General features: G+C 39.2%; 1 protein-coding gene across 1 annotated transcript; it reads right to left on the bottom strand.

Annotated features, from left to right (window-relative positions):
• Positions 1-15207: 15207 nt before the first annotated feature.
• Positions 15208-16182, bottom strand: LOC130679793 (olfactory receptor 7G1-like). The gene has a single exon (XM_057489220.1). It carries the CDS (start codon positions 16180-16182, stop codon positions 15208-15210), a length of 975 nt encoding a protein of 324 aa, XP_057345203.1.
• Between the last annotated feature and the right edge of the window lie 2135 nt (positions 16183-18317).

The following is an 18317-nucleotide window of genomic DNA, read 5'->3' on the forward strand; positions in this document are numbered from 1 at the left end:
GCATTCCACACTGGTTGAACTAGTTTACATTTTCACCAACAGTGTAGGAGGGTTCTCCTTTCTCCACAACCTTGCCAACATGTGTTGCTGATTGTCTTTTGGATGGTGATGATCCTTACTGGTGTGAGGTGCTATCTCATTGTGGTTTTAATTTGCAGTTCTTTGATGACTAGCGATGTGGAGTATCTTTTCATGTGTCTGTGGGCCATCTGAATTTCTTCTTTGGAGATCTGTCTGTTCAGTGACTCTGCCCATTTTCTAATTGGATTATTCTCTTTTTGTTTGTTGAGGTGAGTAAGCTCTTTATGTATTTTGGATGTCAGCCCTTTATTGGATCTGTCATTTATGAATATATTCTCCCATACTGTAAGACACCTTTTTGTTCTATTGGTGGTTTCCTTTGCTTTACAGAAGATTTTCAGCTTGATATTGTCCCAATTGTTCATCTTTGCGTTTCTTTCCCTTGCCTGGGGAGATATGCTCATGAAGAAGTTGATCATGTTTATGTCTGAGAGATTTTGTCTGTTTCTTTTTAAGAGTTTTATGGTTTCATGATATACATTCAGGTTCTTTATCCATTTTGAATTTACTTTTGTGTATGGGGTTAGACAATGATCCAGTTTCATTCTCTTACATGTAGCTGTCCAGTTATGCCAACACCAGGTGTTGAAGAGGCTGTCCTTTCCCCATTGTATATCCATGACTCCTTTATCATATATTAATTGACTGTATATGTTTGGGTTAATATCTGGACTCTGTATTCTTTCTGTTCCACTGGTCTGTGGGTCTTTTCTTGGGCCAGTAAAAAATTGTCTTGATTACTGCAGCTTTGTAGTACAGCTTTTAATTGGGAAGCAAGATGCCCCTGCTTTATTCTTCCTTCTCAGGATTGCTTTGGCTATTCGGGGTCTTTTGTGGTTCCATATGAATTTTAGAACTATTAGTTCCAGTTCGTTGAAGAATGCTGTTGGTATTTTGATAGTGACTGCATAGAATCTGTAGATTGCTTTATGCAGGATGGCCATTTTGACAAAATTAATTCTTCCTAGCCAAGAGTATGAGATGAATTTACATTTGTTAGTGTCCTCTTTAATTTCTCTTAGTAGTGGCCTGTAGTTTTCAGAGTATAGTTCTTTCACTTCCTTGGTAAGGTTTATTTCTAGATATTTGTTATTTTTAATGCAATTGTGAATTAAATTGTTTTCCTGACTTCTCTTTCTGCTAGTTCATCATTAGTGTATAGGAAAGCAACAGATTTCTGTGTATTAATTTTGTATTCTGTAACTTTGCTGAATTGAGATATTAGTTCTCCTAGTTTTGGACTGGAGTCTTTAGGTTATTTTATGTACAATATCATGTCATCTGCAAATAGTGACAGTTTGACATCTTCTTTACCAATCTGGATGCCTTCTATTCCTTTGTTTTGTCTGATTGCTGTGGCTAGTACTTCTAGTACTATGCTGAATAACAGTGGGGAGAGTGTGCATCCCTGTCTTTTTCCCTATCTTAGAGGAAGAACTTTCAGCTTCTCATTGTTAAGTATGATGTTGGCTGTGGGTTTGTCATTTATGGCCTTTATTATGTTGAAGTACTTGCCCTCTATCCACATTTTATTAAGAGTTTTAATCATGAATGGATGTTGAATTTTGTCAAATGCTTTTTCAGCATCTATGGAGATGATCATGTGTTTTTTGTCCTTCTTTTTGCTGATGTGGTGGATGATGTTGATGGATTTTCGAATGTTGTAACATCCTTGCATCCCTGAGATGAATTCCACTTGATCATAGTGTATGATCCTCTTGATGTATTTTTGAATTTGGTTTGCTAATATTTTATCGAGTATTTTTGCATCTATGTTCATCAGGAATACTGGTCCGTAATTTTCCTTTATGGTGGAGTCTTTGCCAGGTTTTGGTATTAGAGTGATGCTGGCTTCATACAATGAGTTTGGAAGTATTCCCTTCTCTTCTATTTTTTGGAAAACTTTAAGGAGAATGGGTATTATGACTTCTCTATATGTCTGGTAAAATTAAGCAGTGTCTCCATCTGACCTGGGGGTTTTGTTCTTGGATAGTTTTTTTATTTCAATTTCAATTTCATTCCTGGTATTTGTTTCACATATGTAGGTGCATCTGTGTTGGGTGCAGATATTTATAATGGTTATATCCTCATATTGGGCTGCCCCCTTTATTATTATGTAATTGCCTTTATCTCTTGTTACTTTCTTATTTTGACGTCTATTTTGTCTTTTACAAATACTTCAACACATTCTTTATTCTCTCCATTGTTTGCATGAAATATCTTTTTCCATCCCTTCACTTTTAGTCTGTGTATATCTTCGGGTTTGATGTGAGTCTCTTGTAAGCAAATATAGATGGATCTTGCTTTTTTATCCATTCTATTACTCTGTGTCTTTTGATTGGTGCATTCAGTCGATTTACATTTAGGGTGATCATTGAAAGGTATGTACTTGTTGCCATTGTAGGCTTTTGATTCATGGTTATGAAAGGTTCAAGGGTAGCTTTTTTACTATCTAACCATCTAACTTAACTCGCTTACAAAGGTATTATAAACACAGTCTGGTGATTCCTTCTTTATCTCTCTTCTTATTCTTCTTCCTCTATTCTTTATACGTTATGTGTTTAATTCTGTACTCTTTTGTGTTTCTTTTGACTGTTTCTGTGGATAGTTGATATTGATTTTTGCCTTTAGTTAGTATTTGAGTGGTCTCTTTCTTTACTGTGATTTTATTTTCTCTGGTGACATCTATTTAGCCTTAGCAGTGCTTCCATCTAGAGCAGTCCCTTTAAAATACTCCATAGAGGTGGTTCATGGGTGGCAAATTCTCTCAATTTTTGCTTATCTGGAAATTGTTTAATCCCTCCATCAAATTTAAGTGATAATTGTGCTGCATACAATATTCTTGGTTCAAGGCCCTTCTGTTTCATTGCATTAAATATATCATGCTATTCTCTTCAGACCTGTAAAGTTTCTGTTGAGAAGTCTGAAGATAACCTGATGGGTTTTCCTTTGTAGTGATCTTTTACCACTCTGGCTGCCTTTAATACTCTGTCCTTGTCTTTTATCTTTGCCATTTTAATTATTATATGTCTTGGTTCTGTCCTTCTTGGGTCCCTTGTGCTGGGACATCTGTGAGCTTCCATGGTCTGAGAGACTATTTCCTTCCATAGCTTGGGTAAGTTTTCAGCAATTATTTATTCAAAGACACTTTCTATTCCTTTGTCTCTATCTTATTCTTCTGGTACCACTATAATGTGAATATTGTTCTGCTTGGATCAGTCACACAGTTCTCTTAATATTCTTTCATTCCTCGAGAACCTTTTATCTCTCTCTGCGTCATGATCTGTGTTCCTGTTTTCTGATTTCCATTCCATTAACAGTATCTTGCACCTAATCCAATCTGCTCTTAAGTCCTTCCATAGATGTTTCATTTCTATTATCTCCCAATGGACTTCATCTCTTAGCTCTTACATATTTTTCTACAGGACTATCAGCATGGTTATGACTTTTACTTTGAATTCTTTTTCAGGAAGATTGGTCATATCTATCTCACCAGGCACTCTTTTTGGGGTTGTCTGAGTGATTTTTGACTGGTCCTGATTCTTCTGCCTTTTCATGGCGATAAAACTGGTTGCAGGCATTTGGCACATATATCAGCTGGGAGAACCCAGTCCGTTTCTGCTTGCTGCTTGCGTTGCCCTTCTCCACTGACTTTGCCAGTTACCCACACACCAGGAGCAGACTCTGGGACAATCTCCTGAGCTTCCATGAGCAGTGCCACCTTCAGTCTAGCCTAGAGCACTATGCATGGTTGCAGCCACACCAGGTGTGTTCTCTTGTGAGAGCCGTGCCCCTTAGTGCCTTCTGGACCTTGCTCTGGCTCCCCCTGCCTGTGCCGCTTACCCGCCCAATGGAAATAGACTCTGGAACAATATCGTGAACTGCTGTGGATGGGGCCACCCTCAGGCTAGCCTAAAGCACTGTGCGGGGTCATAACCACACAGGGTGTGTTTTCTTGTGAGAACCACACCCCATCGTGTGTTACAGACCTTGTTCCATGTTCCCTGACCATTAATCTTCATTCTATTTTTTTTTGTAGTTAATTATTTTTTATTGAAGGTTAGTTGACACACAGTATTATATTACATTAGTTTCAGGTGTACAACATAGTGATTCAACATTTATATACATGATAATTCTAGGTACCTGCAATCACCATACCAAGTTGTAACAATATTTTGATTATAATCCTTATGCTATACATTACATACCGGTTACTTATTTATTTTACAATTGGAAGTGTGTACTTTTTTTTTTTGTGAGGGTATGTCTCATATTTATTGATCAAATGGTTCTTAACAACAATAAAATTCTGTATAGGGGAGTCAATGCTCATTGCACAATCATTAATCCACCCCAAGACTAATTTTCGTTAGTCTCCAATCTTCTGACGCATAACAAACAAGTTCTAACATGGAGAACAAATTCTTACATAGTGAATAAGTTACATGGCGAACAGTACAAGGGCAGTCATCACAGAAACTTTTGGTTTTGCTCATGCATTATGAACTATAAACAGTCAGTTCAAATATGAATATTCATTTGATTTTTATACTTGATTTATATGTGGATACCACATTTCTCTCTTTATTATTATTATTTTTAATAAAATGCTGAAGTGGTAGGTAGATACAAGATAAAGGTAGAAAACATAGTTTAGTGTTGTAAGAGCAAATGAAGATGATCAGGTGTGTGCCTGTAGACTATGTGTTAATCCAAGCTAGACAAGGGCAATAAAACATCCATGTATGCACAATATTTCTCTCAGAACATGGGGGGAGAGGTTCTAAGCCTCACCTCTTTTGATCCTCAATTTCTCACCTGATGACCCCCCTGCGACTGTGCCTGTCTTAGGTTTTTCCTCCCTTGAGGAATCTTATCCATCTCTGGCTAATCAGTCCTCTTCCTGGGCCATACAGGGTAATATAAAGTTGGTAAGTGAGAGAGAAGCCTTATTGTTTGAAATGGTTAGCTTTTTACTTCTTTGCATATTTATGCCCTGTAGCTTCTATGCCCAACATTTGTCTTGAGGTATCTTTACCACTTGGAAGAATTATGATACTCGGTAAATTTGATATGAGGCACGAATTCTATTTAAGGGTTGTAATTAGGAAGGAAGAAGAAAAGCTATAGAAGTAGCAGGTGGAAGAAACATGGGAAGATTGATTATTTCTTTGACATATCTTCTTGTAGAGTAACTTCAGCATGTATAGGTTTTAACCTACTACTTAAATTGTGCACACACATTAACATAATAGGAGTATAGTTACATAACCAAAGCATACCTGTAATTACCAGCCATCTCCAGTGAAACCAAGAAAACCAGTTAGGCACCTTAGGCATTTGTGAAAAATTATCTATGATATGGTGGATATTGTCCAACTGAACTTGAACAGTCTGAGAGAAATCAGACAAATTAAAACAACACATTCCTGGGGAATGTTCACATCCCTTATGTTCTTTTAACAGTAAATAGTCTGTGGGTGTAAGATTTTGGAGCACTACAATTTGCACTTCTCCTAATTCTTGATTGAGTTCCAACAGTATAGATCCAGTCAAATTTGTTGTTTTACTGTATGCACAGGCCAGCTTAGATATCTCCTTCTTCATTCCCATGGCAAGTCCAGAAACTGGTGGGATGAGTGCATCTACAATTGTAGCAGTACGTAGATCTTTGTTGGGATTTTTGATGATCATCTTCTGGCATGAGTCTTCCAGAGAGTGCTGATATTGGAAGTTCTTTTCCATATCGTATCTTAGTTCATTTTCAGGGTATCCCAATTAGGCTTTGATCCTCTGTATAAACACAAACAGACCCTTTACCTACAATGTTATATGCCCTTTATACCCTTGTATAGAACTCATAGGAGGTTACCACACAGGAACTGCCTTTTTTTTTTGTATCACTAATCTACACTTACATGATGAATATTATGTTAACTAAGCTCTCCCCTATACCAGGTCCCCCCTATACACCCCTTTACACTCACTGTCCCTCAGCATAGCAAAATGTTGTAGAAACACTACTTGCCTTCTCTGTGTTGTACAGCCCTCCCCTTTCTCCCACCCCCCCATGCATGCTAATCTTAATACCCCTCTACTTCGACCCCCCCCTTATCCCTCCCTACCCACACATCCTCCCCAGTTCCTTTCCCTTTGGTACTTGCTAGTCCATTCTTGAGTTCTGTGATTCTGCTGCTGTTTTGTTCCTTCAGTTTTTCCTTTGTTCTTATATTCCACAGATGAGTGAAATCATTTGGTATTTCTCTTTCTCCACTTGGCTTTTTTCACTGAGCATAATACCCTCCAGCTCCATCCATGTTGCTGCAAATGGTAGGATTTGCCCTTACCTTATGGCTGAGTAGTATTCCATTGTGTATATGTACCACATCTTCTTTATCCATTCATCTATCAATGGACATTTAGGTTGCTTCCAATACTTGGCTGTTGTAAATAGTGCTGCGATAAACATAGTGGTGAACTGATCTTTCTTATACTTGATTGCTGCATTCTTAGGGTAAATTCCTTGGAGTGCGATTACTGGTTCAAATGGTAAGTCTGTTTTGAGCATTTTGATGTACCTACATACTGCTTTCCACAATGGTTGAACTAACTTAGATTCCCACCAGCAGTGTAGAAGGGTTCCCCTTTCTCCACAGCCTCGCCAACATTTGTTGTTGTTTGTCTTTTGGATGGCAACCATCCTTACTGGTGTGAGGTGATACCTCATTGTAGTTTTAATTTGCATTTCTCTGATAATTAGTGATGTGGAGCATCTTTTCATATGTCTGTTGGCCATCTGTATTTCTTTTTTGGAGATCTGTCTGTTCAGTTCCTCTGCCCATTTTTTAATTGGGTTATTTGTTTTTGTTTGTTGAGGTGTGTGAGCTCTTTATATATTTTGGACGTCAAGCCTTTATCGGATGTGTCATTTTCAAATATATTCTCCCATACTGTAGGGATCCTTTTTGTTCTATTGATGATGTCTTTTGCTGTACAGAAGCTTTTCAGCTTAATATAGTCCCACTTGTTCATTTTTGCTGTTGTTTTCCTTGCCCGGGGAGATATGTTCCAGAAGAGGTCACTCATGTTTATGTCTAAGAGGTTATTGCCTATGTTTTCTTCCAAGAGTTTAATGGTTTCATGACTTACATTCAGGTCTTTGATCCATTTTGAGTTTACTTTTGTATATGGGGTTAGACAATGGTCCAGTTTCATTCTCCTACATGGAGCTGTCCAGTTTTGCCAGCACCATCTGTTGAAGTGACTGTCATTTCGCCATTGTATGTCCATGGCTCCTTTATCAAATATTAATTGACCATATATGTCTGGGTTAATGTCTGGAGTCTCTAGTCTGTTCCATTGGTCTGTGGCTCTGCTCTTGTGCCAGAACCAAATTGTCTTGATAACTATGGCTTTATAGTAGAGCTTGAAGTTGGGGAGTGAGATCCCCCCTACTTTATTCTTCTTTCTCAGGATTGCTTTGGCTATTCGTGGTCTTTGGTGTTTCCATATGAATTTTTGAATTATTTGTTCCAGTTTATTGAAGAATGTTGCTGGTAGTTTCATAGGGATTGCATCAAATCTGTATATTGCTTTGGGCAGGATGGCCATTTTGACGATATTAATTCTTCCTAGCCACGAGCATGGGATGAGTTTCCATCTGTTAGTGTCCCCTTTAATTTCTCTTAAAAGTGACTTGTTGTTTTCGGAGTGTAAGTCTTTCACATCTTTGGTTTGGTTTATTCCTAGGTATTTTATTTTTTTTGATGCAATTGTGAATGTAGTTGTTTTCCTGATTTCTCTTTCGGTTGGTTCATTGTTAGTGTATAGGAAAGCCACAGATTTCTGTGTATTGATTTTGTATCCCGCAACTTTGCTGTATTCCGATATCAGTTCTAGTAGTTTTGGGGTGGAGTCTTTAGGGATTTTTATGTACAGTATCATGTCATCTGCAAATAGTGACAGTTCAACTTCTTCTTTACCAATCTGGATTCCTTGTATATATTTGTTTTGACTGATTGCCGTGGCTAGGACCTCCAGTACTATGTTAAATAACAGTGGGGAGAGTGGGCATCCCTGTCTAGTTCCCTTTCTCAGAGTAAATGCTTTCGGCTTCTCGCTGTTCAATATAATGTTGGCTGTGGGTTTATCATAGATGGCCTTTATTATGTTGAGGTACTTGCCCTCTATTCCCATTTTGCTGAGAGTTTTTATCATGAATGGATGTAGAACTTTGTCAAATGCTTTTTCAGCATCTATGGATATGATCATGTGGTTTTTGTCTTTCTTTTTGTTGGTCTGGTGGATGATGTTGATGGACTTTCGAATGTTGTGCCATCCTTGCATCCCTGGGATGAATCCCACTTGGTCATGGTGTAAGATCATTTTGATGTATTTTTGAATTCGGTTTGCTAATATTTTGTTGAGTATTTTTGCATCTACGTTCATCAGGGATATTGGTCTGTAGTTTTCTTTTTTGGTGTGGTCTTTGCCTGGTTTTGGTATTAGGGTGATGTTAGCTTCATAGAATGAGTTTGGGAGTATCCCCTCCTCCTCTATTTTTTGGAAAACTTTAAGGAGAATGGGTATTATGTCTTCCCTGTATGTCTGATAAAATTCTGAGGTAAATCCATCTGGCCCAGGGGTTTTGTTCTTTGGTACTTTTTTGATTACCGCTTCAATTTCGTTGCTGGTAATTGGTCTGTTTACATTTTCTGTTTCTTTCTGGGTCAGTCGTGGAAGGTTGTATTTTTCTAGTTAGTTGTCCGTTTCTCCTTGGTTTCGCAACTTGTTAGCACATAGGTTTTCATAGTATTCTCTAATAATTCTTTGTATTTCTGTGGGGTCCGTCGTGATTTTTCCTTTCTCGTTACTGATACTGTTGACTTGTGTTGACTCTCTTTTCTTCTTAATAAATCTGGCTAGAGTCTAATCTATTTTGTTTATTTTCTGGAAGAACCAGCTCTGGGTTTCATTGATTTTTGCTATTGTTTTATTCTTCTCAATTTTATTTATTTCTTCTCTGATCTTTATTATGTCCCTCCTTCTGCTGACCTTAGGCCTCATTTGTTCTTCTTTTTCCAATTTCCATAATTGTGACATTTGACCATTCATTTGGGATTGTTGTTCCTTTTTTAAATATGCTTGGATTGCTATATACTTTCCTCTTAAGACTGCTTTTGCTGTGTCCCACAGAAGTTGGGGCTTTGTGTTGTTGTTGTCATTTGTTTCCATATATTGCTGGATCTCCATTTTTATTTGGTCATTGATCTATTGATTATTTAGGAGCGTGTTGTTAAGCCTCCATGTGTTTGTTAGCCTCTTTGCTTTCTTTGTACAGTTTATTTCTAGTTTTATGCCTTTGTGGTCTGAAAAGTTGGTTGGTAGGATTTCAATCTTTTGGAATTTTCTGAGGCTCTTTTTGTGGCCTAGTATGTGGTCTATTCTGGAGAATGTTCCATGTGCACTTGAGAAGAATGTGTATCCTGTTGCTTTTGGATGTAGAGTTCTATAGATGTCTATTAGGTCCATCTGCTCTACTGTGTTGTTCAGTGCTTCCGTGTCCTTACTTATTTTCTGCCCGGTGGATCTATCCTTTGGGGTGAGTGGTATGTAGAAGTCTCCTAGAATGAATGCATTGCAGTCTATTTCCCCCTTTAGTTCTGTTAGTATTTGTTTCACATATGCTGGTGCTCCTGTGTTGGGTGCATATATATATATAGAATGGTTATATCCTCTTTTTTGACTGAGCCCTTTATCATTATGTAGTGTCCTTCTTTATCTCTTGTTACTTTTTTTGTTTTGAAGTCTATTTTGTCTGATATTAGTACTGCAACCCCTACTTTCTTCTCGCTGTTGTTTGCCTGAAATCCGTTTTTCCATCAATTGACTTTTAGTCTGTACATGTCTTTGGATTTGAGGTAATGAGTTTCTTGTAAGCAGCATATAGATGGGTCTTGCTTTTTTATCCATTCTATTACTCTGTGTCTTTTGATTGGTGCATTCAGTCCATTTACATTTAGGGTGACTATTGAAAGATATGTACTTATTGCCATTGCTGGCTTTAAATTTGTGGTTACCAAGGGTTCAAGGTTAGCCTCTTTATTATCTTACTGCTTAACTTAGCTCTCTTATTGAGCTGTTATATACACTGTCTGGAGATTCTTTTCTTCTCTCCCTTCTTATTCCTCCTCCTCAATTCTTCATAAGTTGGGTGTTTTGTGCTGTGCTCTTTCTAGGAGTGCTCCCATCTAGAGCAGTCCCTGTAAGATGTTCTGTAGAGGTGGTTTGTGGGAAGCAAATTCCCTCAGCTTTTGTTTGTCTGGGAATTGTTTAATCCCACCATCATATTTGAATGATAGTCGTGCTGGATACAGTATCCTTGGTTCAAGGCCCTTCTGTTTCATTGTATTAAATATATCATGCCATTCTCTTCTAGCCTGTAGGGTTTCTGTTGAGAAGTCTGATGTTAGCCTGATGGGTTTTCCTTTATAGGTGACCTTTTTCTCTCTAGCTGCCTTTAACACTCTTTCCTTGTCCTTGATCTTTGCCATTTTAATTATTATGTGTCTTGGTGTTGTCCTCCTTGGATCCTTTCTGTTGGGGTTTCTGTGTATTTCTGTGGTCTGTTCGATTATTTCCTCCCCCAGTTTGGGGAAGTTTTCAGCAATTATTTCTTCTAAGATAATTTTCATCTCTTTTCCTCTCTCTTCTTCTTCTGGAACCCCTATCATACGGATATTGTTCCTTTTGGATTGGTTACACAGTTCTCTTCACATTGTTTCATTCCTGGAGATCCTTTTATCTCTCTCTATATCAGCTTCTATGCGTTCCTGTTCTCTGGTTTCAATTCCATCAATGGCCTCTTGCATCCTATCCATTCTGCTTATAAGCCCTTCCAGAGTTTGTTTCATTTCTTCGATCTCCTTTCTGGCATCTGTGATGTTCCTCAGGACTTCATCCCATTTCTTTTGCGTATTTCTCTGCATCTCTGTCAGCATGTTTATGATTTTTATTTTGAATTCTTTGTCAGGAAGACTGGTTAGGTCTGTCTCCTTCTCTGGTGTTGTCTCTGTGATCTTTGTCTGCCTGTAGTTTTGCCTTTTCATGGTGATAGGAATAGTTTGCAGAGCTGGGATGAGTGACGGCTGGAAGGACTTCCCTTCTTGTTGGTTTGTGGCCCTCCTCTCCTGGGAGAACAGCGACCTCTAGTGGCTTCTTCTTGGCAGCTGTGCGCAGACAGGGTTTCTGCTTCCTGCCCGGTTGCTGTGGAGTTTATCTCCGCTGTTGCAGTGATCGTGGCCTGGCTCAGGCTGCTGCTCCAAAGTGGTGGGTTCGCGTTGGTGGGGAGTGGCTGTGAGGCTATTTATCTCCGTAAGGGGCCTCCCTGCTCCCTGCACCCCAGGGGTTAGGGTGCCCAGAGTTCCCCAGATTCCCTACCTCTGGATTAAGTGTTCTGCCCTGCCTCTTTAAGACTTCCAAAATGCACCCGCCAAAACAAAACAAGACCACACACACACACACACACAAAAAAAAAAAAGTGGCCGCTCGTTTTTCTTTATTCTCCGGCGCCAGCCTCAGGCATCTGCACACCAGTATTGCTGCCCTGTTTTTCTAGTATTGGGGTCACTATCTCTTTAAGACTTCCAAAAAGTGCTCGCCAAAACAAAACAGCAAAAAAAAAAAAAAAATATTCGCTCTCTTTTCTGGTGTCCTCCGGTGCCCGGCCTCCGGTGCCCGCTCACTCTTCTTGCTGCACTGTTTCCCTAGTATCCAGGGCCCCCTGCGCATGCACTGTGTCTGCACTCTGGCCCGGATGGCTGGGGCTGGGTGTTCGGCAGTCCTGTGCTCCGTCTCCCTCCCGCTCTGCCTATTCTTCTCCCGCCCTGGGCTGGGGGGAGGGGCGCTCGGCTCCCGTGGGGCCGGGGCTTGTATCTTACCCCCTTCGCGAGGCGCTGAGTTCTCTCATGTGTGGATGTGGTCTGGATGTTGTCCTGTGTCCTCTGGTCTTTATTCTAGGAAGAGTTGTCTTTGTTATATTTTCATAGATAAATGTGGATTTGGGAGGAGATTTCCGCTGCTCTACTCACGCCTCCATCTTGGCTCCGCCTCAATCTTCATTCTATTTCAAACTTCACTTCTGATATATAATTTTTAAACATTTTTCTGACTGTCATCAATGCAGAAAGATCTGACATTTTTGAACACCTTTCCTATTTCATCTCAATGGGTTCAGGGCAGTTTTTTACTCATAGGATCATGAGTTGAAATTATGACACTTCATCTTTGATAGAGTTAAGAGAAATTACAATTTCTTGGGTAAAGCACTTGTCTTCTGGTAGATCTGTACTCTCAGTGGAGTGAATAATATTTCAACTTTAAATTATAGGTAAACATGTTACTCCATATTATTTTTCATTACAAATATTTCATCATTAATGAATTCACTGTATTCATGCACTGATAAATTATTTTTTTATGTTAAATTTTCAGATTACCTTGTGTGGAAAACAATATGGCATTTCCTCAAAAAATTATATGTAGAATTACCTTATGATCTAGTAATTCCACCTCTAGATGTATTCCCCATAAAATGGAAGCAAGGACTTGAACAGACATTTGTACACCCATGTTCATGGCAGCATTATTCACAATGGCTACACAGTAGAAGCAGTCCAACTGCCTATCAACTGATGAATGGATGAACAAAATATGGTACACACAATGGGAGTTTATTGAATCTAAAAGGAAGGAAATTCTGACACATGCTGCAGCATGGATGAACGTTGAAGACATTCTGCTTAGTAAATTAAGTCACAAGGCGATACATAGTGTCTGATTCTACTTCCAAGGGTAGTGAAATTCAGTCACAGAAGTTAGAATGAGATTGCCAAGGTCTGGGGACAAGAGGACCAGGGTGGACTGTTAATAAGTACTGATTTCAGTTTGGGAGATGAAGAATTGTATGGATGGATGGTGGTGATGGAAATACAGCAATGTGAGTGTGATTAATGCCACTGACCTGGACACTTACAACTGATTACAGTGGTAAAAGAGCCTGAATAGTGAAAGCAATCTTGAGAGAAACAAAGATGGAGGCATCATGATTCCTATTCTCAAACTCTTTTACAAAGCTGGATTAATGAAAGCAGAATAGTCCTGGCATAGGAACTGACTCATAGACTAATGGAACCGAAGCAGGAGCCCACAGATAAACCCACATGTACATGGCCAACCAGTGTTTGACAAGGGCACTGAGATTGCTCAGTGGGTTCAGGATTGTCTCTTCAATAAATGGTTTAGGGAAACCTGGGTCACCATATGCAATGAAATGAGATTGGATCACTATCTTACACCCCCCACATAAATTATATTAAGGTGGATTAAAGACATCATGAGACCTGAGACCATAGAATTATAAAAGAACATACAGGGATGTTTCTTTCATGTTGTTCTTGGCAATGAATGTTTTTATATGACACCAAAAGCACCTAAAGCCCCATTGTCATATGGGACAAGTAAGAGTCAAACTCATGTGCTGTGAACCACCAGGTTGTACACCCAAAACCAGTATAATATTGTGTATCAGCTGTATTTCAATAAATACTAAGTAAACAGATAAATGACTAACCAAACTCATAGAAACAGTAGAGTTGGTGGTTACAAAGGAGCTGTAGGAAGTAAGGAGATGCTCACCATAGAGTATCACCTTCCAGGTATAGGATTAGTTTATGAGGATCTCATGTGCACCATCATGGTTTTATGCTGGTTATTGGTATTTTGGGCTCTTGAATATTGCTAAGGGGATAGAACTGATGTGGTCTCAAATATTTCTCTAAAAAAGAAATTTTTCTTCAAGAGAGGTCATTGTGAGAGCTTAGAGATTTTAGCTGATGCTATGGTGGTAATAATTTTGCTAAACCTAAAGATATCACAGCAACACATTGTACCCCTCAATCTTACACATTTTTAAGTGTCAATTCTATCATAATAATGGGGGGAGGAAAAGATCAAATAATGGCTGCATGAATCCAATTCTTGACACCTCAGTTACATTACATCTTCCCTTTCTCTGGGTGCTTTCTGCTTCTGTCTTTCTCAAAAGGATATGTATCGTTCTCTTTAGTGCTGAAACCAGATAGTCTGGGAGAAGCTCATCCTCCACAAAGACTCTAATTTAAAGTAAATACACTCACCCTTTCAACATAGAACAATAATTTACTGGAAATAAGATGTGGACAAGTAGGATGTGATGAGGGTCACTACTCAACATTGCAGTTATCTTCTAGGTGACTCCATAGAAAATTCTCTAATCACATGACTCAGAAGGACAGTCAGTTTTTTTGTTCCTGGCATCATGTCTTCAGATGTTTCTTCATTTGGTGCCACCACCTGGTGACCCTTAGCAGAACCAGTCTTAGAAGAAGACAACACATGAAGGACTGAATGGATCCCTGCTCCCCAAGTCTTAGACATTCCCCACCTCTGAAGTCCCTGTAAGGAGGGATAACTCTCTTATTGTTGGGTCATATTAGAGATAGAGATACTTTTTCTTACCAGAACTGAGGAATTCGTCTGATGAAGTTTAAATATCTCCCAATCATGTAAACCCACTGAGATAATTTAACTATGCAATTTTCATATATAATGAAACTGAGTATGGTAGATGCCATTGTTCTTCATAAAGAGGCAGTTTACCAGTGACCAGTCTAATTCATTTCTAAATAGGTATGTGAGGAGTCAGCTCCCTTACTCCACTATAATCCTGTAGGTGTCATTGGATGACACACCATGGTTCAGGTGGAAGCCGGTCTCTAGCTATGACCACAGCCTTCTTTCAATACTTTCACTTTCCAACGTAATTTTAGCAATATTCCTTCTATGAGTGATCAAGAAAAAAAAAAACTAGAACCTTTGCCTCAGGCTCTTCTTCCATAGAACTGGAGCAAAGCACTTAAATTTAGAAAACAGAAATCAAGTGTAAAACATCATGGAGATAGACAGAAAGCAAAATCAGGTGTCAACCACAACTGAAATGTCCTTGGCCATTCACTATTGTAGACAAATTTAAAAATTTGGTATAAATCAGTTACTATGGCTCCCTCGTGGTTCTATCAATTTCCCTCATTTTAGATACTTGATTCTAGAGTAGATGGCATAAAAACAGAGAGAAGATAACCCTCTGATGAGTTTCCTTAAGGCCTCCTTCATGTCCCTGTTCCTCAGGCTGTAGATGAAGGGGTTCATCATTTGAGGAACCACAATGTACATCACTGAAGCCACTGCCATCTTCCTGGAAAACTCACTGATGACAGAACTAATGTACACACCAAATACTGTCCCGTAGAACAAGGAAACAATGCACAGGTGAGACCCACAGGTGGAAAAAGCTTTCATCTTTCCTTCTCTTGATGGCATTCTTAAAACAGAGAAGACAATTTTAGAATAAGAGAATGCTATCCCAGAGACCGGAAGAGCCCCAAAGAGGCCAGCCACAAAATAAATCACAATTTTATTGATGAAGGTGTCAGAACAGGCCAACTTGATGATCTGAGCAAGTTCACAGAAAAAGTTGGGGATTTTCAGGTTTGTGCAGAAAGAGAGTCGTGACACCATTAGACTAAGGAGCAGGGCCACCACAGTGCTAAGGAGCAGAGAGAGAAGAATCAGCAGAACACAGAGCCAGGAGTTCATGATGACCATGTACCTCAGCGGGTGACAGATGGCCACATAGCGGTCATAGGCCATTGCTGCAAGAAGACAGCTTTCAAATCCACCAAAACCCAGGACAAAGCCAATCTGAGTAAGGCAGCCTGCATAACTGATGTGCTGATTCTGTGCTTGGATGTTCAGTAACATCTTGGGGGTTGTGGATGTGCTTATACAGATGTCAGTAAATGACAGGCTGGAGAGGAAGAAGTACATGGGGGTGTGGAGGTGGGCGTCAGAGCTGACAGCCAGGATGATGAGCAGGTTTCCCAGGATGGTGACCAGGTACATGGACAGGAAGAGCCCAAAGAGGAGGGGCTGCAGTTCTGGATCCTTTGTCAATCCCAGAAGAAGAAATTCTGAAACATCTGAGTGATTTCTGGGTTCCATGTATTTAAGGAATCTGATGGGAATACACAGTGAAAAAAAATATATATAAATGGTCCCCAGATGAGCACCAGCACCAATGCAAAGGATGTTGTGAGAAATGCTAATTCTTCATGCCACTACTGGCTTAGTGCTCAGAAACTCTGGGGTGAAGACCAGGAATCTAAGTTGACCAAATATTCCAGTTGGTTTCATGTATGCTAACGTTTGTCAAGTGATTAAATAAAAACAAAGAAAACTCTGTATATTGTGAAACCAGGTGAATATTCACCCTTCCTTCTGCTAATTTCCACATCCATCCCCATCTCTCACCTCCCTCCACTCCTTTATGTCCCTAATTTTTATTAATTACCACCTCCATTTCACACCCTGCTTAAGTGCTGAACTGAAGAAACTGTAACACATGATATGGTCTTTCCTGCAGAAATATTTATTGCCTCAAAGAGAATGATGAAAATGAAGTTCTCCAAACTCACTTGCAGAGTAGGGCAGCCAAACATTTGCATGCCTCAGAGTCCCCTGAAAGGCTTGCTAAATCGCAGTGTGTTAGAACACATTGTCACTAGGCTTATCCACGGGGAAACAGGGAAATTGAAGTTACCTCAGGGACACAAAGTGCACAGTGCATGTCAAAGACTCAGTATTATCTTAGATCATCTGACTGCTGAGCTGACTCTGTTGAATGATCATTGTTAATGCCTCTGCATGATACAGCATTGGCATTCCTAAACCAACACCTCAGATTTCATAATTTCCCTAAAAAATTATAGTTTTTCATCCTGAGCCATGCCCCAAACTTTTTACCTTGTCTATAGAGTATGTCCACGTATACCCATGAAGTAGGATGTAGCAGGTCAGAGCATCTATACAAGTAAACACTCTACATTTGAAAAAGACTGGTAAATGTTGCCTATCAACCAGAAGCTCATAAGATCCTTCATGGAAATGCTTTCATCTGCAGTATTTATTAATTCCAGGAGAAGCTTGGTAAGTGTGAATGAGAATCTGTGTCATCCCAGGGGAACTTCTTCCCCGAGGAGACAGGTGGAATATCATCAAAAAGAAACAACAGCTAAATGAGAGAGTAAAAGAAAAGTGTATTCTTCTATAAATGAGACTAAAATAACAGTTCTTGGCCTTTGGAAGACAAAAGATTACCATGTAAGAGACTTAAACAATATCTTCAAGATAATCAAGCATCCTATTAGGATATTTTCTTTAAACCATTGGTCCTCATTGCCTGGAGAAGAGATGTGTCTTCATGACAGCCTTCATCATTGGGTGGATTACTTAGACTCAAACCCTCAATTCAATCCAGACCCACACTTGCTTTGTAAATAGGGAAAATTGCTCACTTGTATGAAGTGCTTCATGTCCCAATTGGCACAATGTGAATGCTCATCAAAACTCATGAGTACATTACCATGATGAGGCATGAATAGAAGACATCCAGCATGTTGTTCAAGCATATGGGACCCTCATCCTCACCTTTCCTACTGTGGGTTATTTTTCCTGTCATGAACATGAGCATTCTGCATGTTTTACTTCTTACAAGGAAGTACTGGGGTGGGGTAAGTTGTGGAAATATGGTGAAAGGAGAGAGTATTCCCACTGAGCTGAATACAGATGTCAGAGAAGAGACTGAGCTGAAACATTAGCTGGGAACTTTATCATGTAGAAAGGGAGTAGAGGAGCCTCAGGTTTATCATTATTCATTTGAAATGAGCATATGACTCTTGTTCAGGTTAAGTTTTATTCTGGATTATTCAATAAAAATGAAACAGAGATAACAATGAAGGAATAAGTAAATAGCAGTGAATAAGATAAACTTTACACATTACACCATCTTCATTCCAGATGTTTTTATTGCGTTAAATAATGCTGGTACCTGTGAAGACCTCACATCCTGTATTTGACATAACTTGATACCTATTTTTTCCTAAGGAACCACTACATGATCTTCATCTATGTTATTCCCCTGAAATTACTATGCTTTGTATTATTGCTCTATAAAATTGCATTGTTTTGGATTTGAAAGCTTTATATAAACAAAACTCTACAGTATATTTGGCATGCCCGTGGGGTACATGCACATTCCAGATGATGTGGTCTCTGGGAAGGCAGAGAAAGGATACAGG

This window comes from Manis pentadactyla, chromosome 12, assembly GCF_030020395.1.
Source record: "Manis pentadactyla isolate mManPen7 chromosome 12, mManPen7.hap1, whole genome shotgun sequence".
NCBI lineage: Eukaryota > Metazoa > Chordata > Mammalia > Pholidota > Manidae > Manis > Manis pentadactyla.